The sequence below is a fragment of the Nematostella vectensis genome, chromosome 5 (genome assembly GCF_932526225.1).
Source record: "Nematostella vectensis chromosome 5, jaNemVect1.1, whole genome shotgun sequence".
Classification (NCBI taxonomy): domain Eukaryota; kingdom Metazoa; phylum Cnidaria; class Anthozoa; order Actiniaria; family Edwardsiidae; genus Nematostella; species Nematostella vectensis.
In genome coordinates, this window is record NC_064038.1 from 12740673 (window position 1) to 12767224 (window position 26552).

Below are 26552 nucleotides of genomic sequence, written 5' to 3' on the forward strand. Positions count from 1 at the left end.
ATCACAACTCTTGGCCAATCAAATCAAACGTTTTAGGAAAAAAGCCCGCGAATTGTCAGCGGTTTTCCAAACCATGTCAAAAACAAACATGGCGGCCGTAGTTGAATTCTTTGAAGGTGATGGTTAAAGCCGCATTGTCACCAGTTCACTTCCGGAGGTCCGACGGAAACCTCGACCGTTTAAAGACAAAAGAATCTATTAGAATCCGAGATATTTAACATGCCATCCGCTCTAAATTATCAATCACATCCTCGAAGAAACTTGCAATAGACACACTGCTTTCAATATTTTGTAACATTGTTCGCGTTTTCCGTTAAAAATCATCGGAGATTGTGTCGTAATCGACCAGAAGTAAACTGGTGACAATGCGGCTTTAAGACTGTGATTTAACGTCATTCCTGCCTTTCTTGTCAATAATAAATCGAGCCACATTCGATAAATAGCTATTTGAATGCAAGGTTTCGCTTCGAAGTCCGTTCGTTATCAGTTCAACTTTCACGATATATTATCTGATCAACACACCAAACGCCACTGGTAAGCCATTTCCACTTCCCCTCTACTACTGCTGGCTGTGCACCAAATTCTTTGTTTATTTTTTGCATGCATGCTTGCTTTATTAGCTCCAACACATTCTTGCTCTTATTTTAAGCTTCGGAATTTATCCGCACTTCGCTACGAGTAGCATTGTCTCCAATGACTTCATGAATAACATTTCTAGACTGAATTTCGTCTGTCAAGAGGAGGAGTCTGTTTTTTGAATGTCTATAAGCAAAATCACCCAAGGAGGGCTAGAGGGCCCTTTTTCCGTCAATGATATCTGGGTCGACTGGTTGTCCCCAGGGAATCAATCAGATGGGCATAGACTTACCTGAAGCAGTTATTCCAACATCACAGTAGTATTATTGTTTACACTTGTCTAAGACAAAATACCCTATGTATAAATAAAACCACATAAAGCCAAGCAATTTATTGGTTTGGTTCATACTCTACATACCATTTTACCCTAAAGTGTGCTAAAATGCACCAAAACCAACAGACCAAGTTTTTCCCAAAAATTACCATTTAATTATCCACGACTTGGCAAGGGCCTTGCCTTTTGATTACAATTGTCGTTTTAACCGCGTTAGGCAAAAACGACAATTTTTGGCTAAATTTTCTTGATATAGGGAACCATGTGTCCAGCTGTCATTGTTATTGCTTCTTATTATCGTCAATGCTCTGTTAGGGTCCCCTTAACTAGAGAATCTCGCCATTCTTGAATTTCTTACTTTATGTTTGGGAATCCTAAATTGTAAAGGCAGTGTGTCTATTGGAAGTTTCCACCCTCCCCCTTCATCCGCTACTGACTGCTATCTTGTCTTCTTTTTAGAATAACTCTGATTTATGAATGTTTACCTTTCTCTAGAAACGCTACAAAAAATCGATACAGCTAAGGCATCTATGGTTATTCAAGTTTTCTTGCAATTTGACCTTCATATTTTCAAATATCATCAAAAGCAAAGTAGCGGCTGATCGTCATTCTCTAATTTCTCCAAGAAACATGTGCCATTAAGACCTGCACCAGCCCTTCATCACCATCGTCATCTTAAGGCCCATGACATGTGCGTACACAGGGGGTGCGTGCACCCCCCCCCATTTTTCGCTTTTTGCGGCCAAAAAGTGGGTCATTTCTTATTAAGGAATCTTTAAATCTTTAAATACTATGCTTTCTCCATGTGATATCTATGAATGCGCACCCCCCTTGATCCAATCCTGGGTACGCGCCTGCATGTGTTCAAAAGAAAGAGGAAGGAGCCAAGGAAGAGGCTGAGAGAGAAAGAAAGCTTGAGAAATAGAGAGGGCAAGCTCAACGACCTAAAGGTGTTGGTCCTTGATCTATACATAGAGAACAACAAGCTCATCTGCTATAGAAGAGGATGTTGAAAGCGATCAAGTCTTTGCACGGTGGACTGTAGTAAACGCTAGGAACGTAGTGCCAGAAAGTGAAAGTGGCGATTCAGACGAGGTAAAGTAGAAGGTGAAGCGTTTGTAATGAATAATATTGGAAGTGACGATAAGGGGAGTTGTAATGATGCATAGACGATGAGTCGGAGGCTGATGAAGAAGACGATAATTCGGAGAGTTATAGAGATGCAGGTCAGATAGTGACGGGGAAGTTGATAATTTGGAGAGTGACTGATATAACTCGGAGAGTGACAGAGGAGAAACTCCCACAAAGGACTAAGTCCTATCGGATTTACCGTACTTGGAGGGGCCGTTATTTCTACAAATGATGGTGGCAAGTACAAAAGGAATGAAAAGTGCAAAATGAATAAAAGGTTAACTCCAGACTTGTTTCATAATGTGTGACACTTGATATAGTTGAGCACAACCGGTTCTTCAGCCTTTCCACTTCTTCATATATAGCCGTTATATGTAGTAGTCTTTATATGTAGCTTTGTGTAAAAGACCTCAAGAATAGGCTGTTTAAAGCAAGGGGTGGATACACTAGACGAGAAGAATATGGAGCTTGAAAAAGATCACAAGAAGAATGAAGATGAAGTTGTACCAGGCACAGGTACTCTCAGTTTTGTTATACGGTTGTGAGACCTGAAAGACCTGGGAGATAATGCTGGACGTTTTCCAACTTAAATACTCGACATTTGCTGGGAAGATCACATCAGGAATTAGGAGTCCTAAATTTGCTTAGGCAAGATGGAGAATGTCGAAATGAGCGGAAAAAATGACTTCTAAGCATAATAAAGGGTTTCAATCGAATGAATTATTCAAGAACGTGACTTAAAAAAAGCTACGAATCCAAATACGATAACTTTGTTTATTATAATGCCACAGCGTCTGATCTGTAATAAATTTGTACGACTAAACCCACGAACAGGGTCTTTTTTGGGCCCCCTCTCCTGTTAAAAATCCTGGCTACGCGCCTCTGAAAACAAAGACACAACTTTTATTTGCTAAAGGAAATACAAGCATAAAAACATAACCTCACCCAAAGCAGCCAAAATTTGTAACATTTACACTCTAAACACTAGAACTTCCGACCCATAACTCTGAAATGATAAACAAATGAAAAACATAATGAAATGAAAAACATAACCCCTACATATCTTGAAAACCGAACGTATTTTTCCATGAATTTCATGTTCATACGAGCGTTTACTACACACACATTTGTGGCAATTTTTTTTTGGATGGGTGTGAGTCCCATTTTTTTACCCTATGTCTGGGGGAGGGTACTATTCTGTTTTTCGTGTGTCTAAGGGTAAGGGGAGGGCCATACCCTTTTTTTGCATATCTTCCAAAACAATCAGAGCCCTCCCCCCGCTAAATAATGAAATGTCCCTAAACACGGACAAGTTATAGTGAGCATTTTTTTTTATTTTATACTTGAATAGAGATGCCATACTTACAAACAAATTCTTTAAAAAATGTATGTGCTTTTTTGCGTAGTCGCAAAAGATAAAATGTTTTCTCTTATTGGTGTTTTGCCGATTCACCTAACGCTTGACAAACCACTCTTCGGCCACACGTTGGGCATCCTGTGCCAGAGCAGGGACGTGAATTACTGGTATGGATTTTTCACTGTCTGGCTTGTTCAACTCAGGTATCAAGGTCGCTTCCAGTCTGTCCAGTCCCTCGGGAAATGATTCTTTAGGGGCTGCATAATACACCTTGCTTATACTGAAAATAAAATATTTTGAAGATGTGTAGATTTTGGGTGGGGGGGAGGAGCAAACGGAGCATGCGTTTTTTTGTAGCTCACAGTGTTGATCAATATTCTTACCTTGCCCAGTAGATGGCTGTCATGGTCACGTGACCTTACCTTGCCCAGTAGATGGCTGTCATGGTCACGTGACCTTACCTTGCCCAGTAGATGGCTGCCATTATCATGTGACTTTACCTTGCCCAGTAGATGCCCGCCATGGTCACGTGACCTTACCTTGCCCAGTAGATGGCTGCCATGGTCATGTGACCTTACCTTGCCCAGTAGATGGCTGCCATGGTCATGTGACCTTACCTTGCCCAGTAGATGGCTGCCATGGTCATGTGACCTTACCTTGCCCAATAGATGGCTGCCATGGTCATGTGACCTTACCTTGCCCAATAGATGGCTGCCATGGTCATGTGACCTTACCTTGCCCAGTAGATGGCTGCCATGGTCACGTGACCTTACCTTGCCCAGTAGATGGCTGCCATTATCATGTGACTTTACCTTGCCCAGTAGATGCCCGCCATGGTCACGTGACCTTACCTTGCCCAGTAGATGGCTGCCATTATCATGTGACTTTACCTTGCCCAGTAGATGCCCGCCATGGTCACGTGACCTTACCTTGCCCAGTAGATGGCTGCCATGGTCATGTGACCTTACCTTGCCCAGTAGATGGCTGCCATGGTCATGTGACCTTACCTTGCCCAGTAGATGGCTGCCATGGTCATGTGACCTTACCTTGCCCAATAGATGGCTGCCATGGTCATGTGACCTTACCTTGCCCAATAGATGGCTGCCATGGTCATGTGACCTTACCTTGCCCAGTAGATGGCAGCCATGGTCACGTGACCTTACCTTGCCCAGTAGATGGCTGCCATTATCATGTGACTTTACCTTGCCCAGTAGATGCCCGCCATGGTCACGTGACCTTACCTTGCCCAATAGATGGCTGCCATGGTCATGTGACCTTACCTTGCCCAGTAGATGGCTGCCATGGTCATGTGACCTTACCTTGCCCAGTAGATGGCTGCCATGGTTACGTGACCTTACCTTACCCAGTAGATGGCTGTCATGGTCATGTGACCTTACCTTGCCCAGTAGATGGCTGCCATGGTCATGTGACCTTACCTTGCCCAGTAGATGGCTGCCATGGTCATGTGACCTTACCTTGCCCAGTAGATGGCTGCCATGGTCATGTGACCTTACCTTGCCCAATAGATGGCTGCCATGGTCATGTGACCTTACCTTGCCCAATAGATGGCTGCCATGGTCATGTGACCTTACCTTGCCCAGTAGATGGCTACCATGGTCACGTGACCTTACCTTGCCCAGTAGATGGCTGCCATGGTCATGTGACCTTACCTTGCCCAGTAGATGGCTGCCATGGTCATGTGACCTTACCTTGCCCAGTAGATGGCTGCCATGGTCATGTGACCTTACCTTGCCCAATAGATGGCTGCCATGGTCATGTGACCTTACCTTGCCCAATAGATGGCTGCCATGGTCATGTGACCTTACCTTGCCCAGTAGATGGCTGCCATGGTCATGTGACCTTACCTTGCCCAATAGATGGCTGCCATGGTCATGTGACCTTACCTTGCCCAATAGATGGCTGCCATGGTCATGTGACCTTACCTTGCCCAGTAGATGGCTGCCATGGTCATGTGACCTTACCTTGCCCAGTAGATGGCTGCCATGGTTACGTGACCTTACCTTACCCAGTAGATGGCTGCCATGGTCATGTGACCTTACCTTGCCCACTAGATGGCTGCCATGGTCATGTGACCTTACCTTGCCCACTAGATGGCTGCCATGGTCATGTGACCTTACCTTGACCAGTAGATGGCTGCCATGGTCATGTGACCTTACCTTGCCCAGTAGATGGCTGCCATGGTCATGTGACCTTACCTTGCCCAGTAGATGGCTGCCATGGTTACGTGACCTTACCTTGCCCAGTAGATGGCGGCCATGCACATTGCACAAGGGTAACAACTTGTGTACAGATCACATCCCGTTAGATCCCGTGACTTGAGAGCAGAGCAGGCCTGGCGAATGGCGGATACTTCAGCGTGTGCAGTGGGGTCGCAATTCACGAACGAGAGATTTGCAGTCTCGGCTGAGGATAGTATAAACAAGAACACAAGAGTCACAATTACCACTCGACTCTTTCGATATTTGATAATATATAGATTGCCTAAAGCGTAACCAGCATACATTCAATTTTAGCCATACAACGTTGTCAGTGCAAATGGAAAATGGCAGTAAGACCTATCACTTCTTATGGGTATAATTATTTGCAATAATAAAAATGACAAGTAATCTAATCGCAAAAGTTATTAACATTTTCCAATATTTAGGAGCAATTTGACACGCGAGTCCCATGGTATAAAGGGAGGTATTGTCATTGTCATTGAAAATTGAAGCCAATACAGCAAAAATGGGTGTTTTTATTCTCTTCAGAAACTAGAACATTATATATTCTATATATATTGGATTTGCCAGGTGAATGTATAAAAGATTATTTTATATTTCGTTTATAATTAGATGATGACACAAATATTGTATTGGATTCGCCAGGTGAATGTATAAAAGTTTTTTTAGCAGAAATTGTAAAAATTCTAAAAGTTTTATAAACCTTAACTTGTGTGCTTTTTAGATAGTCCTGGGTGGTCCCAATACTAAATTATCATTATTATAGGGCCTGTCACAGACGTGTAAATAGACTAACCTACAGAAAGGACTGTTGTCTTGTTTTGTTTTTAGATTATTTTCACACTCAATAATTAAGTTTGATTTATAATTAGCAGTTACAAGGTATTTAGTTACAAGGTGTTTAGTTACAAGGCTTTGAGTTAAATAAGCGCTTTTGGTAGCACGGAGTTTGGAGCAGATCGGAGTTTTTAAATGAGTTCAAGTTATATTCAATCACATCTTTAGGAGACACATCAGACGTAAGTTACAATCTTTCATTTAGCTTGATTTTATCTTAGTTATCTCAGTAGGAGTCTCTGTTAACAGTATTATTTGTATTTAGTTTTTACCATCAAGAGGTGATCTCAACAATAAAGTTAAATATCATTTTACACTGGTTAAACTGCCTGGATTTTGTAGATTCCACATTCTCAATGTCGGCAACCCCTCCAAGCCTGGTACAGGGCCTATGTTGGCACAGTACTGTGTCAGCCCACTTGTCAAAGGGTGAATGAAAGAAAGTCTTCCTTTTTTTTCAAAATTTGTCTGCTTTAGTTCTATATATTATTCTGGTTTAGTTTTTTAGAACAAAGTTTCGTTTGTAAAATTATTATCTATCTTTTTGTTACTTAGGTTGTGTTAATTTTCATTGAGCTGCATTAATACTTGGAGTTTGCTTGGAGTTTCTCTTGTAAGTGAGAATCACCTGAAATAAAAAATGGAGGATGTTAAAGACAAAACCTGAAGGAGGAATGGGGTTCTCTATAAAAATAGATAAGGTTGATTTCCAGTCTTTTAGGGTATAATAAAATTCTACTGACTACTATTTTGAATATTTTTTCAATTCGGCTATTACTTAGGGGGTCCCATGTCAATGGATCATCTTATCCAATAACAACAGGACTTGAAGACAGGTTGTGGTTTTCTTGAGGTATTCAAGTTGCCTTCATGTTTTTTATTGTAAAATATAGGTATATTTGAGAAATTTCTGGGTAATAACAGATCCCTAAAGTTCCCAGTGTGTGTATGCACCTTTATTATCCACTATTTGATGACAAGAAATGACATTTTCTTTGATCGAGACAAAAAAAAACTGTGTTCATCAAGAGAGTCTTTTGCTTGCTGACAATTACACCACGAATTTCCTATCCTTTTTATGGGCTAATGGATGAACGACCTAGCTGAATAAGTGGGAAATATAGCATCCCTTCATCAAATGTAAGTTATATACCTTAACTTAAGTAACTTACTTACTTGTGTTCTAAAAAAAATCCATTGTTTGTCCTTCAATCCTTCCGTCCATCGTTCGTACCTGTTTATATTATTAGAGTGCTAGTGTGTCGATCTTTCTTGCTTTTATACCACGACGAAAATAATGTAAACATTTGCGAACCCACCGTGTTGGCCGCGAGTTGCAAGAGCAAAAACGCGCGAAAAATTAGACGCAGGGTTCCCGTGAGCGAAAACGCAAAAAAAAAAATACAAAAAGCCAAATTATTGTAGGTTTTTAGAGGAACTGTCAGGGTTTTATTAAGAATTTAGCAATCCCGGATAGTGCAAAAGTGTATTAGTTTTTATTATTTTTACTAAAGTGACTTGTTACGAAATTATCGCAAAGTGTGCGGACAGGCGACACACAGGGTACCCGCGCGATGACAAAAAAAAAAAAAACTGAGTCGCATAGTTATATAACATTTGTCTACATCTATGGAGCTCCGCGCGCGGCCTGCGGCCGTGCGGCCGCACTCCTTCCGCTATAATTTAGTTAAGAAATAAGTAGCATGCCCGAAACGAGCAATTCCGAATTTCCCGTTTGCACCCTTGTCCCTCCTGTGTATTGCGTATTTTATAATAAGAGCGAAATCGCGTAACAAAACGTTTATACCCACCTATGATCTTGTTGTCTTTGGTAATGACTGCCCCGAATGGCGTTCCAAGACCCTGGTCGGAACCTTCTTTACTGAGCTGAACTGCTCTCTCTAAGAACTGGACTTTATACTCTTCCATTGCTATCAATATCAGCGAAGGTTTCGAGCACTATACTACCAGCTGGAATAATTTGATGCCGTGATGTTACAGTAACCATGCATAAGAACACGCTCTTGTCACAAGATGTTCTAACAGTCACCAGTGCAGCCATCCGTGTCGGGGTCACGGAACGCTCACGTGATCAAATTTCTAATTAACAACTCCATTGTAATCCATTGAATCCATCCTGCCCTTTATTTGCCCCGTCTAGCACAAGATGCCAACTTGAGGCTTACTTCTTCCAGCCACCTATGGAGACCCTCCGAACCTAACTTCGTATTTAGGTTCTATATAAAATAAGAAGGGAGTGAAACAACGCTCGATTCCATTGTTGTTCAAAATGCTGTGTCTACTTGCACGGCTTCCGGTGAAGGAGGAAAAAAAAACTAGCTGCACGGCTGTCTCGCATTTTTAGCTTTAAAACACTTTTAAGTGTTGTTTAAAAATACTTGTCGCAGACTCTCCACCTCGCAGGCAAAATAATAGTTTGTTTCGCTCCGTGTTCAGCCGAGCGTACCTAATTGTCCAACGGCGGCGGTCAAGGATTCAAATGGCTGCTTACTCGTTTTAAAAAATGGCTGGCGGCTAGGGAAAATGATTTAGCTCGGATGTTTTGCCACATATCGAATGTAAGTGTACCCTGGCATAGGTCTGCGAGATAAAAATATTTCGTTTGTTGTATTTTCCTCGCGAATTTCGACGGTATTTGAGTGCTACCGAAAATGGCGCTTCCAACCTTGTCTCTTTCCTTAGTAGGGGTAGAGAAGTCATAAATTCCGTTAAGAAACCCCCCCAAAATCGTATATTACACATAAATGTGACAACAACAAGGCATGTTCTAAGTTTTAAGGCAATTTTATTGGCAATGTTTCACAAAAAATCGCGACTTCAATCCACTCGTTTTACCTCTAAGAATAACAGCCGATTCCAAGCTACGAACAAGCTTCAAAACCATTGCCAGGGCTACTTATCTCGGCGGCGAGATAAGTTCAAAGAGAAAGTGAACTGTCACTCATCAATCATGTCTCATACCAACATCACAACATTGGCCGTAACTAGGCAGGTTTTCGAACAATGGAATCGAGCGTTGTTTCACTCCCATTCTATTTTATCAGTTTATATAGAACCTAAATACGAAGTTAGGTTCTGAGAGCGTTCTGGCTAGTCACGAACACTCAAGAGGCTATGGTTACTCAGTACCGTTCAAATGTTTCGAGAGTTGAAAACAACGATCGCGTGGGTTTTTAGACAAGTGAAATAGAAATATAACGAGAAAGGATTTCGCTGAATTTCGAGGCAGGAGACAATTCGCACAAAGGTTAGAAATATTTTATTCGCTGAATACAATACTCAACACAAATTGGGAATGCATTTTTGTTTATTTTATTAAGAAATCGCTGATAAAGTATCTTAATTCTCGTGATTAGACGGTAACTTTCTTGGGCTACATATTTGGAGCTTGTGGACCTTACGTCTTGGGCTACCTGTGGTTCAAAAACCGCCTTTTTTATTTTCAACCAATCAGAATGTCGGTCCCAGGAGCGCCCGCGAGGTATAACTTCACATTCAAACATTTCCAACAAACAAGGAGCAAGCGTCGAGATAAGCGTCTTCGTTTCTGAAGGATTTACAAGATTTGACCTTGTCCTAGGGTGTACTAAATCCCTCAAGGCAGACTCAAGTTTGTTAAGGTATCTGATAGTCACTATTGTCGCACATATCGTTGATAGAAGAATACTCACAGCCAAAATTAGTCCAGCAGTTAGTCTCCCGATTCGAACAACAAAGTTTCTTGATTCTACCGTCAATTCAGTCTACGATGTACTAAAACACGACTCAAAACAACGAAAAAGCCTTAGATTATACAAAAGTGATTTCTTTTACTGGGATTTTTGATAGTTTTAGTTATGGACGTTTCGAATTGTTTGGCTTGGCGAGATACCGCGGCTCCGAAACCGCTAGCGCCATTGTTCGATTTACAGTAAAACCCCGCTTAGTTCAAGTTAGCGGCGAATTCGAGTTAGCCGAGTTCTAGTTAGCGGGGTTGATTATGGATCCCGAACACATAAAGCTGCTCATTTTGATACGAGTTTTCCATCAATACCTTTTTACAGTTCCACAAAACCTACGACAGCAAGCGAGGATGGCGAAAATCTGTGAATAGCAGCGGGAATATTCGACTTACAAAGACCCAGACAAAGCACGATGGATCATCTCAAGCTGTGAGTACGTGAGCATTCTCTTCCTCTTACACGTGAATGATTTGTTCTTGGTGTGTCTCATGCTTTTTGGAAAACTCTTTCGACAACCCTTTGGCATAGGGCCTATCCGCACTTGTCGAACAAAGTTTGTCTGGCCCGAACAAAAATGATAACAAATTTTGTCTCGGCCAAAAGTTATTAGCTAAAGTACATCCGCACTTATCGGGCCAAACAAATTAATTACAAACCGCCGACGTCAATCAAAATGCATTCTCGTATTTCTGGCGCGAATTAAATTGCACGTGTGGTTTGTTTACCTTTACAATTCGCCATGCTTCCAATGAATTACATCGCTCTACTCGTGTCGTTTCTGGCAATTTATTCATATTATCGACATCAGCAACAACTTCTACTTCTTCTTTGCTATTGGCAATTTAACGTAATTCACCAGAACGTCATTTTACAACGCATAAATCGGCGAAGACAACGTTTATTTCGACCATACTGGGTTTTGCCTCGGCCATTGCAGTCATGGTTTGAAATTCATTACCGCCAAAGAATAATTCCCGAGAATTTTTTTTATCGCCAGATGAGAATGAAACGCGTATCGTTTGACTTGCTGTTGGCAACAATTACGCCATATATACGCCGGCAAAACACGAGATTCAGGAACTGTATTCCTCCCGAGAAAATATTAGCTGTAGCTCTCTATCGATTAGCGCACGGTGGCGGATATGAGAACGCTGGAGTGGCCATGAATGTTGGACGTTCTACTGCTTTGGAAGCATTTGAAGACGTTGTAAACTCTTTGTATGCACTAAGGAACGAATACATAAAATTCCCGTCCACAATAGCTGAGACGCAAGATTCAATCGAAACCTTTGAACTGCTATCCGAACTTCCAAACATCGCTGGAGCGATTGACGGAACGCACATAAAAATTAAAGCACCACAAGAAAGCAAAGCTGATTACTGGAGCCGCTATTCACAATATGATGTTGTGTTTCAAGAAATAGTGAATGGCAGGCGCATGTTTATGGATATCGCTGGAGGTTTCCCGGGAAGCATTCACGACTCTCGAGTTTTGCGTAACACTGGAATTTATGAAAAAGCTGAACGTGGGGACGTGCTCATAGGACCAACTCAAAGGGTAGGCGGTCATGATATAAAACCATACCTGGTAGGAGACAGTGCCTATCCCATCTCTACCTGGTTGCAGAAACCCTATCCTGAAGGAACAAGAGACCCCGCTGAAATTGACTTTAATTACGCTTTATCCTCGGCAAGGGTTCAAGTTGAGTGTGCATTTGGCATTCTTAAAAATAGATGGCGTATTCTTAACTGCATGGATGAGTCTAATGTCGGCAGGATTTCCAAAATAGTTATTGCGTGTGCTGTTCTACATAACTTCTGTATAATGGTTGGCGACGAATGGGATGATGATGACTTCGACAATGACGATGACCAAGGACAAAATAATAACAACGCAGGATTACAGGATGGAGAACAAATCAGAGAAATTCTCAAAAATAGCCTCTGATTACAAATAGTTTTTTTATTGATTAAATAGAATGTCTCAATGCATTCATTGATAGATAATCATTATATATATATATAAATATGTTTATATTCGCTCTAACAAAAAGTTCAAATCGTTTCGTTACAATATATGTAATCAGTGTATGAATCAAGACCAATATTTTATCATCGTGATGCAATGCTTTCCGCAAGCATCGAACATTAACAAAACAAAATACATTCATTGTATTAGCATGATAAACCAAAAGTTCAATTCGTTTCGATACAATATGTAGTTTATATATGAACCTCGACCAATATTTTATCATCTTGAGATCTCTTGATGCAATCACTCCGAACGCATCGAACATGCATTAACAAAACAAAATTGTTATTGTATTATATAATAAACAGCATTAATTGAAATACACAAATGTTTTCAAACTTGGTCATGAGCCTTCTTAGCCATTAGTTCGGTCATAGCTTTCATGAAGCTGTTCATAACTTCCATTTGTTTGGCTTGTGCGTCTTGCATATTGTTTATTACCTGGGCCATGCGGTCACCTTGATCGGTCATCGTTTTAAGCAATTTATCCTCCCTTTCACCTTCTGCCAACCTCTTGTTAGCGGCTGCCTTCGATCTTTTCCTTTTTACGCGCTTTTCCTGGGTTTCTTTAGGGTCAAGGGTTCCTTTTGGCGAGTCTGAAGAAGAACTTGGGGAACTAGAATCGTCAGGCTTGTCATCCATGCTTGAAGAGCCGGCTTCTCCAACACGCTCCAGCTCGACGACATCTCGAACTCCCAAAACAGCATCGATCTCATCGTAGTATGGAGACTTCCACAAACTTCCCCCCGATTGCTTCTTATTCCAGTCCTTTCTTTCCTTATATTTCTCAATCAGGTATTTAATACGGCGTTTGCATTTATCGACAGGTCTGTTGTTGTTATATTTATTGTTCAGTTCGTCGACGAGTTTTGCCCAGTATTTTCGCGAATCTTTGCTTTCGAGTCGTTCATGATATGATACCCACAGGTTAATCAAATACGTCTCCTCTTCTTTCTCGAAACTTTCAGTCTTTTTTGCTTTACTTGGTGCTGGCGCTTTGCCGCCTTTATCAAGTTGTTGCTTGTTCGCTTGTTGGTTGTTTTGCGGCACTTGTTGGTTTGCTTGTAAAGGCTGAAGCGGTGGATTCTGTACTTCATTTGGTTGCTCTACAATTTGAGACTGCGATTGACCATAAATACCAGCAGGATCAAACACTTGTGAGCCATAATAGTTGAAATAATAGTCCCGAGGAAAGTACGCCATGTTGTGACCTCGATTCACTCTGCGAAGATGAACTTTCCCGCGCAATTCGATCACGTTGGGTTATCAAGTAGGGTGATAATTGACAAAGCTGTCATGTTCGACATGATTTTGACGTTTGGCCTAGTTTTGTAGGGCTCCAAACCTCCCCAGCGGCGTCTTTGTAGTTTGGCCTGGCCGAACAAATTTTGTCTCAGCCGAACAAACGCATCCGCACTTGTTTCTTACAGTTGATGACAGAATTTGTGTCTAAATAAACAAGTTTTGTACAAGTGCGGATGGGCCCATAGACACGTGTTATTTTGACCTCAGTTTCGGAGCTTCTTTTTCTATTCCCTTCACAAGATTGTCATCATACGAAATGCTTACCTACTGCAGACGAGTCTACCCCTGTTGATTTACCATTAATTATAAGTTAAGTTACGCACAGTTAAGTTAAGCTTTTACACATTTCTAATTTGTTTAACCAATAAGGAGTAAATTTATGTAATTAGATCTCGTATCTTACATAAATCTTAAAATCTAATTCACATTTTATTGGTGGTTACGTATACTGAGACTATTTTGGTGTTGAAACAACACATGTTTATATAAACTTTTTTCGAATGCATATTTAAAATGGTGGTCTGGGCTTATTTATTACTGAATGAAACTTGGGTTTGAATCTAGTAGACACACATTGATGAAGGTGCCCGCACTGTGTATCAACTTTTACACAAAAGACATTTGTAGAGAGTCTTACACACACTTCTTTTCCCAACACTTTGTGGTTAGATAAACAATTGTTATCCGCAAACAGTCTGTGGCATGAGGAACACTTTCCAGGGCTCTAAATCCTTTATTCCGGAACAATCATGGGAGAAGCAGCAGTTCCAGCCCCGGGTACACTTGTGATCATCCAGGTTGTTGAAACCAACCTTACGTTCTCTGCACCAATAATTGCGTCCTAGAAAGGCAGTGATGGAGGTAACAATTTCATAGTGGCAGTCATGAAGGAAAAGCTAAATTTGCTTATTTCTTCTGGGGCCCTTGTAAATGATAGCGTTAAAGTGTTTTGCAGATAAAACAACTATTTAATAGTCTTGTATGACAATCTGAAATTGATAAATTTCAATGCGCCCACTCTCCTATTGGAACTCTTGCAAGCGTGTCGGGTTTTTCCGCCTCCCTCCTCTAGATTTTCCTGCCATGACGTAGAGATGAATAATTTGGGCATTTTTTCTTGTCTAGCCATCTCTGTAACGAGAGCTCTTGCGAGACACAGCTGGTTCTTGATTCAGAAACTTACCCAGTTTGAATGCATAGTGCCTTCTTTTCCTCCAAGCTCTCCCTCCGCGCGGCATGAGGATATGGATGATATTGATAGAGAGCCCATCACTGAGTACAAGATTTTCGTTTGACTGTAAAACTCTCTGTCTTAGCAATGATGCACTCTATTGTCATTTCTTTAACCGGCATGAAGGGTAATGAGACTGGATAGTCTAATGAGCCACTCTGCATTACGTACCTAACAAGGTCAGTCTCTGACATGCCTCTGGTTTAGTCCTTGACCAAGCTGCTCCACAAGTGGTCTTTTATTGTGAGCACGTTGATTGAGCTGCAACCGAAAATCGTAGACATGGTGTTGAACTTTTTAATCTTTTGACTAGATACTTGTGCAGCTTGTAACTTTTGGGGATAACATGTTTAAACCACGAGCATTTTGCCTCTCCGCTTGCATGTAATCCATATCATCCTAGTAAGGTAAAATGTATTGATAAAGAATAAAACAAGGGCTTTTACTTTACAGACATTTTAAAACATGGTAACATTACAGTGGACCCGCTATATAGCAGACCTCTATTAAGCGGACAATTTAACGGTCCCGAGGGCGTCCGCTATATAGAGGTTTCACTGAAGTGCATTTGAAAAATAGTGAGTACATAATTAACAATGTTTACCTGCTCATTATCAATCCACTCATCAAGAGAATCACGATTATCCATTGGTTCTGCCTGTTTAAGATAAGCAAATTAATATTAAGGGGGTATGATACCCAAGACAACAAAAATTTTAAGCAAAAGACTTAGCAGTTTTATTATTTCACATATCATTAACCTCATTGAGACTAATCATTCGATACAAATTTTGGGAGTTACTGTTGCTATGGTAACCAAGCCACACCCAAAATACATGATTTTAATGCTCTAACGGTAACAGCTCTAGCTCTGAAAGTATAATTGGAACACAAACCAAAGTAAGGATATTCATTGCTAATACCTCAAACTATGTAATGAACCTAAAATTGCTATATAGTTGACATAAATGGAAAATTATCAAGTAAACAAACAAGAAGCTTATAATTTTAACCAGCATTCTTTGGTAAAAAGCCTTCATATTACTAAGCATTGTAAAAATTTAAAGGTTTTTGAGGTTCATTACACTACTACACTATCAATAATTATTCCTGCCAAATTTCATGCAATAATATTAAAAACACAGGAACTACTGAGTGTTACGCTGAGCCATACATTAACGGAATTAATATTTTGAGAAAAATGCATTTTAAATTATGAAATAAATAATTCCTTATAATTACAACACCTGCAGCTAAATCAATGCACTAAAATGATCCTGCACAATATCTTGGTCCTTCTTGCTGCTGTTTCTTGTCTTCCTTCCTCTTCCTTTGACCTCTGAGCACCTTTCTTCTTTTCTTTTGTATGTCTCTCTCCTTGTACTCTGCACCATAAATACGTCCTAAGTCTAAAGCAGTGCAACCTGAATTAGTATACTTGCCAGCATCTATTTTCAATCGCCTGAAGAGATCTACAACAGTTGCTGATCCTTGATTGAAGTGTGCCACTGCATCATAAAGTCCAAATTCTAGGACAGGTCGAGCCACAAACACTTCTTTTGGCACACGCTGCCAAATCATTGCATTAAAAGATTCGTTTTGATTCTGTGTTTTGCCATGTAGGCACTTTTTCAGCAATTCATCATCACTCAGTCTGAGATAGATTGGCTTCATTAAGGCAATAGGCTTACTCGTCGGATCTAAAAATAGATTGATGGTGTTGCGCGCAAAGCAGTATGGGATCGAAGTGCGGACAAACATTTCTCTTCTCATCACGCAAGCTGCTGTGAAGGCGGCCTTGAAACTGCATCTCTGTGTCTCTGTTTTTATCGAAATCTAAGATATAAAGATAATGTACAACATTGAGAATACTAGAAGTAGAGGTGCAACAAAACACTGTGCATGGGGTGTATGCAAGTCAGATTCCCGTTATCCAGAAAAGTTACCAGAAGGAACTAACTTTATTCGATTTCCAAAGCCTGGAAATGTCAAGGATGGAATGACAGAGTGGGAGAAAGGACAACAAATCCTCAAAACCGAGAAGGCAAAAAGGTGGCTTCATGCATGTGGGAGGAAAGATTTTTCGAAAATATCAGATATAAAGAAGGACACGTACATATGCACCTTACATTTTATGGAAGGCAAAGGCCCAACGGAAGACCATCCTTACCCGGTCCTTGCAACGCTGACTGAGAAGGAACAAAATCAACGGGCAACACGGGCAAAGACGAGATCGAGGTCCAGGACGCGCAGGGAAAATCCAATCGAAGAAACTGGTGCCTCGAAAAAACACCAGCAAGAGTCTTCGTGTTTTCCAGTACCTGGTGATACTGAAGAGCAATCGGAAGATACCAGCGTTTTATTTGAATCAGGACGCCCTGGGCCTAGCAGAGCCTCTCTTGAATCTCAAGACCAGGGGCGTACAGACAAAGAAACCCAGACTGTGTACTGTAAGTACACACTAGGAGCAAAAGTAGAGACCACGATCTACAGAAATCGACTTATTCAAGAAGGCATAGGTTTATTCCCTTCAGAGCAGAAAGAGGTCAATTTAATGTCTTCTGAAATCATAATAGCAGATGACAAAAAGTGCAAATATTTTACAGGGCTTCACACTGAACAATTTGAGGCTCTATTTGAGTTCTTAGGACCAGCGAAATATGAACTGTCTTACTGGGATGGTCCTGAAAATATTGAAAAAGGGAGCCTTGCAAGAGGAGAGCCACAGGGTATATCTGTAAAGGAACAGCTTTTTCTCACATTATTGAGACTGCGTAGAGGATTCAACATTGCAACAATTGCTCATATGTACAGTATAAGTAATACTGTGGTGAGAAAAATTTTTGTAACATGGATCCAGTTCATGTTTTGCCACTTCAAAGAGTTTGAACATTTAATGTTTCCTAGCAGACAAGCTCTGAGGACTTTTTTGCCAAAAGTTTTCCAAAAATTTAAGAATGTGAGATGCTCTGTAGACTGTACGGAATTCTTCTGCCAAACACCAAGCAATTATGCACAACAGGGAAACATGTTTTCCTCATATAAGCATCACAACACTATGAAATGTTTAATTGCTGTGACCCCCAATGGCTCTGCTTGCTTCGTGTCTGATTTGTTTGAGGGGAGCATTGATGATGTGTCCATTTTTCGGGAAAGTGGAATTCTGAAGCATATTAATCCAGGTGATGCAATACTGGTTGATAAAGGATTTACTGTGCAAGATTTATTGTTCAACAAGCAAGCAACAATACATATACCACCATTTCTTGGCAAAAGGGATTGCCTTACAAAAGAAGAAGAACTTGCAACAAAAAGGATTGCCAAGGCCAGAATCCATGTGGAGAGATTCAACGAAAGACTCAAGAAGTTTAGACTAATAGGAAACATAATCCCATTGAACCTTAGTTCCATTGCATCACAGCTTGTATATGTTTCATGTTGTCTTGTTAATTTTCAACCATGTCTCTGTAAATAAGCAATTAGAGAAGCTGGGAAAGTTTATATGGATTTTTTTTTTGAAAATAAGTATTTGTTATAAACCTAAAAAGGTTATTATAATGATACATATCAAATATAGATCTATATAGATATATACATTCTCATCAGCAACTCTATAGATGTGAATAAAATAGTATATAATTATCAAAAAACAAGCACATAAAAGTTTTGGTGTGAACCTGCAATCAGTATTAGGCATCAAAGTATCAAAAATATATAGATAATACAAGCAGTTTCAATCTAAAATAACTGGAAGTAGTCCACGTGGCACCTTCATTAGAAAATATTCAGGTACCAAGACTTTTTCCCAGAACTCTGAAGTTGCTTTGATGATTTGCATCTGGATGCCACTTTCTGGATAGAATCTCTCAATTGATGGAGGTCCTTTTTGAGAGAAGTTACCAGAAGTTACCAGTTACCAGAAGCTGCAACTGAATCTGGAAATAATACCCATGGCTTCGCTTTAAATGGATTAATCCATCACTTTCAAGTTTGAAGCACTGACGCTGAAGGGTTTCCTTTGTGCAGTCTTTCCAACCAGAAATTACTTCCTCAACTGTCCTTGTTTTCAATAGTTTTAGACATTTAATTTCCAAAATTCCTGCAGTACCAGACTCTTTATCTACAACAAGTCCGTCTGGGCTTGCACCAAGATGAGGATACATTTTGTTAATCCATAACCCAGTTTCTGTTACTGTGTTATCCGTAGCTTTAACATATGCATCTCGAGCTGCTGGTTCAGCATCAATCCCATACTTCATGTCTGCAGTACAGATGTTTTGCTTAAACCACAATCGTTCATATAGGAATTTGAAGCAGCGTTGTTTTGCTTCCACCTTGAATGCCAAGACTGCATTCCACAAGGAAACAAGGTAATGGCATTTTGAGGCAGTTACTCTTGGCCAGCGCTCTGCAAACCATGTTTCATATTTGCTCTGATCCTCTGTACCAGGAACTTGGCAAGATGATTCATGCTCCCCACAAAGCTTATCACTTTGCTCCTGCAAATTTTCTTTAAACTTTCGCACAAGTAATCTCAAGATACTGAGGTCAGCATCTTCAAGATCAAAATCACTATATTTGATGGCAAGAACTGTTTCCCACATTGAGATTTCTCCCACACCTGCACTATAACTTTGCAAGTTGGTCACAAACGTATTTTGTAGTACCTCGTCAACCTTACCATGGTATTTTGCTGGCCTAGGGTCCCAATTATAAAGTTTTGTTTTCTTTGGTACTTCACTTGGCTTGTATTCTGCTTCATGTAAAGGCTTGGGGTTCTTCTGGCGCTTTTTTCCTCTATTCCATGAGCAAGGCTCAGATGTCTTTGGAACTTGCACCATATGGCCATCCTCCGAAGAGTAATCATTGATGAATAATAAGAGAGCAGCAACATGAGCACATCTTCCCAAAGATCTGGCAATGCAATTGCAGCTTGCATGTTGAACAAACCCACTCCCTTTGCTAATCTTGACTTGCACAGACAGAGGGTACTCTTTCCTCATTGAGTGGTGGACATGGGCTCTGGCAAAGTAATCCTTTGAATTTCCATTGTCTTGAATATTCTCCACAAAACCGCTCTTTAATAAATTTCTGCCCTTTTTTAATGGCTTGGCAGTCGCAGTGCCACTACTCTCTGTTCCTGATCCTTCACTATCACTCTTGTCCTCATCAGCAAGGTCAAGGAATTCATTCTGAAGAGATTCCACGAGATAGTGATACAGATGCCCATAGTTATACATGGCAGGAATATCCTGGGAAGGGAACATCTTCCAGTCAGTGCATAGAGCTTGACTTGATTCATCTTGCAATGCTCCTTGAGTGTTCAAATTCAGTTTCGAGGCTTTCATTGCATACCATTTTCCACCATCAACTTTCAGATCCACTTTTTTCTGTATCGATAAACAACCTTCTACCCTCTGAATCAGATCTCTTTTCTTGCCAGTTCTTTTCTCTCCGTGACACTCAAGCCATCGCTTCAATTCAATAACGCTACAGTCCACTGCTGGTTTTAAAAGTTTGGCACCAGTCAAAATAATTTGGTTGCCCAAACTTGACATGACGGCCTAAAAATATCGATGGCCTAAAAAGCAGCAGTCCAGGTTTGCGCAAACAATCGCCGATTACTGTAGGTAATATTAACCAACAGTTCTATAAATATATGTACAATGTTCAGAACGATGTTTTAACAGAAACAGTTCCCGAATAATATAGCCGAATCAATAATCAAAGCAGGAAAGAAACGACAGAAACACCTATTAATAACATTCATTTTTTGGCAGCCAAGGCGATGTTTGTCCGCATTCCGATCCCGCGATGCTTTGCAGGGGGAATTGTGACGTATGTGGCGTGAAGCCCTATTATGTCTTTAGGTAAGCCAGAACCATGCTTGAAGGTCTTGGTCTTATTTGCACTGTCCCTCTTATAACCACACCAACTATTTGGTCCATCAGGACAATAGTCATGAAGAACTACCTTGTCATTAGATGCACAGTGAAATAAGGTGGCATAAATAGCTTTCTTCATTCCTTTCAGGTCATCGAGATTTGATCGTATGGCAATGCCATAATAGTTTTGCAGTTTGTCTATCATGGCATCAGTCAACTTTTCCTTTCCTCCAATTCCCGCATTTGTTTTTTTCAATTTCCGCAGTGCTGTTCCCATCCTCTTTTGAACGTGTCCAACGCATTCTTTTTTTCTACAACTACATTATCATCTTCATAAATATGTTCAACTTCAGTATGGCTCTTAGAATCACCATCAGCATAAAGTTCAGAGTATCTGAGCTTGTGTTTATCAATGGAGCGGCTGAACAGGCGACTAGCTCCAACCGACTCCATGCCAGGGGCAGAGCCATGGTAGTTGGCATTGCACTTGAAGCTGTGCTCTGCCCACCATGTTTTGTAGGCCATACTCTCTTTGTCAAGATTTGGATGCTGCTGACATTGCTTGCATGACTGGGACAGGGCTTCAGTGTCCAAGACCTTTCCATTATCCATGGAAATGACTGTGACGCATCCATTTTTTGAGCAAAACCCTCTTTTTTGCTATGTACCATCACATGATACCCCACAATTTACAATATCATCTGCACTAGCAGCTTTCTGATCTTTAATTTCAATGGCTGCTCTCTTCATTGTTTCATTAGCAATAGCTTTAATATGCTTACTAATAGTTTTTGAGTTTTTGGAATATGCTCGTGCGGTTAGAGGTGGCGGCATGTTCATCAAGGTACAAAACCTTTTTGCTCCACTGTGGCCTTTACCAAGCGATCGCATGGAATAAACCAGGCGCCTGTTTACTTCATAACTCTTCGCTTGCTTTTCGAAGTGAAAAACTCTGTTTTCCAGCCACACGAAGAACACAATAGCCCAAGACTGGAAGCACAGCCTTTCCTTTGAAGTTGATTTTCCATAACGTAAGACTGGAATCGGCACACTCACTGCAGCGAAGAGAATACAATATCTCACTGAGTATTTCCATATCAATGAGCCTGTATCCAGTGATAAAAGGTTCCCCTGATTGTTCTTGGAAAGATGTAGACAATTTTGGGACGTCTTTAGATAGTTTTTTAGACGAAACAGATCGCCTAGAGGACGTGTTGACATCAACACGTGTCTCGTCGACATCGTCTTTCTTGGCTATTTTCGGCAACGTTTCTTGCAATTTTGTGTGCTGATTGCCCGAGAATCTTCTCTTTGGTCGTCTAACACTTCGATTTTTAGGCATAATAGACTTCTTATGATGAGATTTAGAGACTTTAGAAGATATTAAACGTATAACGATCGAGAAACTTGGAAGAAATTGTAAATACTAGTTGTTTTAAAAGGGTTAGTTGTATAGTCCTCATTGATAATTTCACTTAACAGAAAGACTAGTTTCGTACTCACAGACCGCAGAAACCAATTCATCATCGAAAAAGTCTTCTGCAGCTTTTAACAGTTCATCGTCTAAATCTGTACTCATAAGCTTTTGCTAGAAAAAAATGTAAAGAATTATAATTATAAATAGGTATGACTAATAATCAAAACTTATGTTTCACGATTTAACTTACCAAGTTTTCCTTTTGAAGAGTATAATTAACAAGTAGGGGTTTTGAATGACTTTAATACAGCTTACCATATTATCATCTATGGAGAAGGGAAGGCATGTATTTTGCACCGTAATATGCTCGCTTTGAGCGATTGTGTAAGTGATACCGTGTCTTTAGGGGTATTTAGAGTGGGAGTTATGAGTAAAAGGAGAATGTGAGTGTTGGTAACAAGTAATCTCCGTGTATGAGCTGGGATAAGATACTAACCAAGTTTTGATGTGGAAGTACATGGGCAATAAGCCTGTCTTAAGCCACCTGAATCTCTTCTGGGTCCTTGAACTTCTGCTGCAGCCATCTGCTCCCGAAAGAATCATGTTCACCTCTACAGGCTTATTATAAATCAACCGCACTGTATTAGCCTGGCACACGTAAGGCCATAAGCACTATGGCATTTAAATTTGTACCTTTTGCTCGTCTTCTTCTTCTTCCTTTACATCGTCCTTCTCATCCTGCTCGTCCACCTCAAGGGCGCCAGGGGTATCACACTGGGCAGAGACATATAACTTGACAAATTCAGAGGTCGAGCAATGGGGTTAGGTGCTCAGGCAATTGCCAAACGTCTTACCTGGCTGGTCGCTCCCTCGATGGGTGGTGCAGCATTGGGGATGGTCAGGACGGGGTCAGTCTAAACACAGAAAGACAACAGATTTAATTCAAAGTCCTGCAATCTATTACATGCTCGTGCATGTTACCTCGAGCAAGTTTCGTGCGTCCTACCTGGCAAGTTGTGTTGCAGCTTTCTAGCCCGGTCGGAAAGGGGTCAGTCGTCCTACTTGGCAGGCAGCCTCCTTCGAAGCCACAGTGAGAATGACGATGGGGATGGGATCAGTCTAGACACAAACACAACGCAATCGGTTAAATTGATTTACGGTTTTTATAGTGTCGAGTGACTTACCTTGATCCCAAGGCCCTGTTTTGCATTTGCCTTCCGGCGACGAAGACAACGAAGATCGTCGTTCGGTGGCGCGATCAGCTGTAGCGGCTGCTTGGCACTTGACCTCTTCAGCCTACTTCTTTGAAGTTCATCAAAAATGACCGGGTGGGTCATGGGCAAGTTCCTGCCCGTTCGTTGCTTGAACATCAAGCCAAGCCCCTTCAGTGCAGTGCAATCTCCACACTGCACTCGTCCTGCTCATCAAGCATACGTTCCTCATCGTTGAGCAGGAACGAGAAGTGGGTATATGCCCTGAGGACATCCTCCTGCCATTTCTCATCCGAACTGGCGCTCCATCCATCTCTCTCAAAGTGGCCATGGGCGAAGTCATCAAGATTGTCCATTCTCTTAAAACAAATATTCATTTTTCATCTACTTCATATGAGCTTTATTCCTATTATTCTTTATTATAATATAAAAAGATATATTATATGATAAATCATCTAAATTAATTATGAATTATTATTAATTTGTTTTTGAAACAGTGCATTTTAGGCACTGGATGTTAATGGTCCTTGAACTTCTGCTGCAGCCATCTGCTCCCGAAAGAATCATGTTCACCTCTACAGGCTTATTATAAATCAACCGCACTATATTAGCCTGGCACACGTAATGCCATAAGCACTATGGCATTTAAATTTGTACCTTTTGCTCGTCTTCTTCTTCTTCTTCCTTTACATCGTCCTTCTCATCCTGCTCGTCCACCTCAAGGGCGCCAGGGGTATCACACTGGGCAGAGACATATAACTTGACAAATTCAGAGGTCGAGCAATGGGGTTAGGTGCTCAGGCAATTGCCAAACGTCTTACCTGGCTGGTCGCTCCCTCGATGGGTGGTGCAGCATTGGGGATGGTCAGGACGGGGTCAGTCTAAACACAGAAAGACAACAGATTTAATTCAAAGTCCTGCAATCTATTACATGCTCGTGCATGTTACCTCGAGCAAGTTTCGTGCGTCCTACCTGGCAAGTTGTGTTGCAGCTTTCTAGCCCGGTCGGAAAGGGGTCAGTCGTCCTACTTGGCAGGCAGCCTCCTCCGAAGCCACAGTGAGAATGACGATGGGGATGGGATCAGTCTAGACACAAACACAACGCAATCGGTTAAATTGATTTACGGTTTTTATAGTGTCGAGTGACTTACCTTGATCCCAAGGCCCTGTTTTGCATTTGCCTTCCGGCGACGAAGACAACGAAGATCGTCGTTCGGTGGCGCGATCAGCTGTAGCGGCTGCTTGGCACTTGACCTCTTCAGCCTACTTCTTTGAAGTTCATCAAAAATGACCGGGTGGGTCATGGGCAAGTTCCTGCCCGTTCGTTGCTTGAACATCAAGCCAAGCCCCTTCAGTGCAGTGCAATCTCCACACTGCACTCGTCCTGCTCATCAAGCATACGTTCCTCATCGTTGAGCGGGAACGAGAAGTGGGTATATGCCCTGAGGACATCCTCCTGCCATTTCTCATCCGAACTGGCGCTCCATCCATCTCTCTCAAAGTGGCCATGGGCGAAGTCATCAAGATTGTCCATTCTCTTAAAACAAATATTCATTTTTCATCTACTTCATATGAGCTTTATTCCTATTATTCTTTATTATAATATAAAAAGATATATTATATGATAAATCATCTAAATTAATTATGAATTATTATTAATTTGTTTTTGAAACAGTGCATTTTAGGCACTGGATGTTAATGGCCCTTGAACTTCTGCTGCAGCCATCTGCTCCCGAAAGAATCATGTTCACCTCTACAGGCTTATTATAAATCAACCGCACTATATTAGCCTGGCACACGTAAGGCCATAAGCACTATGGCATTTAAATTTGTACCTTTTGCTCGTCTTCTTCTTCTTCTTCTTCCTTTACATCGTCCTTCTCATCCTGCTCGTCCACCTCAAGGGCGCCAGGGGTATCACACTGGGCAGAGACATATAACTTGACAAATTCAGAGGTCGAGCAATGGGGTTAGGTGCTCAGGCAATTGCCAAACGTCTTACCTGGCTGGTCGCTCCCTCGATGGGTGGTGCAGCATTGGGGATGGTCAGGACGGGGTCAGTCTAAACACAGAAAGACAACAGATTTAATTCAAAGTCCTGCAATCTATTACATGCTCGTGCATGTTACCTCGAGCAAGTTTCGTGCGTCCTACCTGGCAAGTTGTGTTGCAGCTTTCTAGCCCGGTCGGAAAGGGGTCAGTCGTCCTACTTGGCAGGCAGCCTCCTTCGAAGCCACAGTGAGAATGACGATGGGGATGGGATCAGTCTAGACACAGAAACACAACGCAATCGGTTAAATTGATTTACGGTTTTTATAGTGTCGAGTGACTTACCTTGATCCCAAGGCCCTGTTTTGCATTTGCCTTCCGGCGACGAAGACAACGAAGATCGTCGTTCGGTGGCGCGATCAGCTGTAGCGGCTGCTTGGCACTTGACCTCTTCAGCCTACTTCTTTGAAGTTCATCAAAAATGACCAGGTGGGTCATGGGCAAGTTCCTGCCCGTTCGTTGCTTGAACATCAAGCCAAGCCCCTTCAGTGCAGTGCAATCTCCACACTGCACTCGTCCTGCTTATCAAGCATACGTTCCTCATCGTTGAGCAGGAACGAGAAGTGGGTATATGCCCTGAGGACATCCTCCTGCCATTTCTCATCCGAACTGGCGCTCCATCCATCTCTCTCAAAGTGGCCATGGGCGAAGTCATCAAGATTGTCCATTCTCTTAAAACAAATATTCATTTTTCATCTACTTCATATGAGCTTTATTCCTATTATTCTTTATTATAATATAAAAAGATATATTATATGATAAATCATCTAAATTAATTATGAATTATTATTAATTTGTTTTTGAAACAGTGCATTTTAGGCACTGGATGTTAATGGTCCTTGAACTTCTGCTGCAGCCATCTGCTCCCGAAAGAATCATGTTCACCTCTACAGGCTTATTATAAATCAACCGCACTATATTAGCCTGGCACACGTAAGGCCATAAGCACTATGGCATTTAAATTTGTACCTTTTGCTCGTCTTCTTCTTCCTTTTCATCGTCCTTCTCATCCTTCATCTCGTCCACCTCAAGGGCGCCAGGGGTATCACACTGGGCAGAGACATATAACTTGGTAAATTCAGAGGTCGAGCAATGGGGTTAGGTGCTCAGGCAATTGCCAAACGTCTTACCTGGCTGGTCGCTCCCTCGATGGGTGCATTGGTGATGGTCAGGACGGGGTCAGTCTAAACACAGAAAGACAACA

At 41.3% G+C, this 26552-nt stretch overlaps 2 protein-coding genes and 1 pseudogene across 2 annotated transcripts; 1 reads left to right on the forward strand and 2 right to left on the reverse strand.

Annotated features, from left to right (window-relative positions):
* Positions 1 to 3357: 3357 nt before the first annotated feature.
* On the reverse strand, positions 3358 to 8776 carry LOC5514156 (guanine deaminase). The gene is made up of 3 exons (XM_048727755.1): positions 8287 to 8776; positions 5654 to 5822; positions 3358 to 3678 (listed from the first exon to the last, which is right to left on the reverse strand). The coding sequence occupies exons 1-3, from the start codon at positions 8402 to 8404 to the stop codon at positions 3495 to 3497; spliced, it is 471 nt and encodes a 156-aa protein (XP_048583712.1). The 5' UTR covers positions 8405 to 8776; the 3' UTR covers positions 3358 to 3494.
* Positions 8777 to 9173: 397 nt separating this feature from the next.
* LOC116619192 (protein ALP1-like) lies at positions 9174 to 12588 on the forward strand. The gene is made up of 3 exons (XM_048727759.1): positions 9174 to 9743; positions 9951 to 10116; positions 10540 to 12588. Exon 3 carries the CDS (start codon positions 10958 to 10960, stop codon positions 12164 to 12166), a length of 1209 nt encoding a protein of 402 aa, XP_048583716.1. The 5' UTR covers positions 9174 to 9743; positions 9951 to 10116; positions 10540 to 10957; the 3' UTR covers positions 12167 to 12588.
* Positions 12589 to 20900: 8312 nt separating this feature from the next.
* LOC125563060 lies at positions 20901 to 21601 on the reverse strand (annotated as a pseudogene).
* Between the last annotated feature and the right edge of the window lie 4951 nt (positions 21602 to 26552).

What these genes read in the sequence shown, in the direction of transcription:
- LOC116619192 (XM_048727759.1), top strand. Translation starts at nt 10,958, where the DNA reads ATGCTTCCAATGAATTACATCGCTCTACTCGTGTCGTTTCTGGCAATT.
- LOC5514156 (XM_048727755.1), bottom strand. Translation starts at nt 8,404, where the DNA reads ATGGAAGAGTATAAAGTCCAGTTCTTAGAGAGAGCAGTTCAGCTCAGT. An exon ending in CAAAGACAACAAGATCATAG is followed by an intron (nt 5,823 to 8,286) that starts GTGGGTATAAAC and finishes TACTATCCTCAG; the next exon opens with CCGAGACTGCAAATCTCTCG. An exon ending in GCCGCCATCTACTGGGCAAG is followed by an intron (nt 3,679 to 5,653) that starts GTAAGGTCACGT and finishes TTTTATTTTCAG; the next exon opens with TATAAGCAAGGTGTATTATG.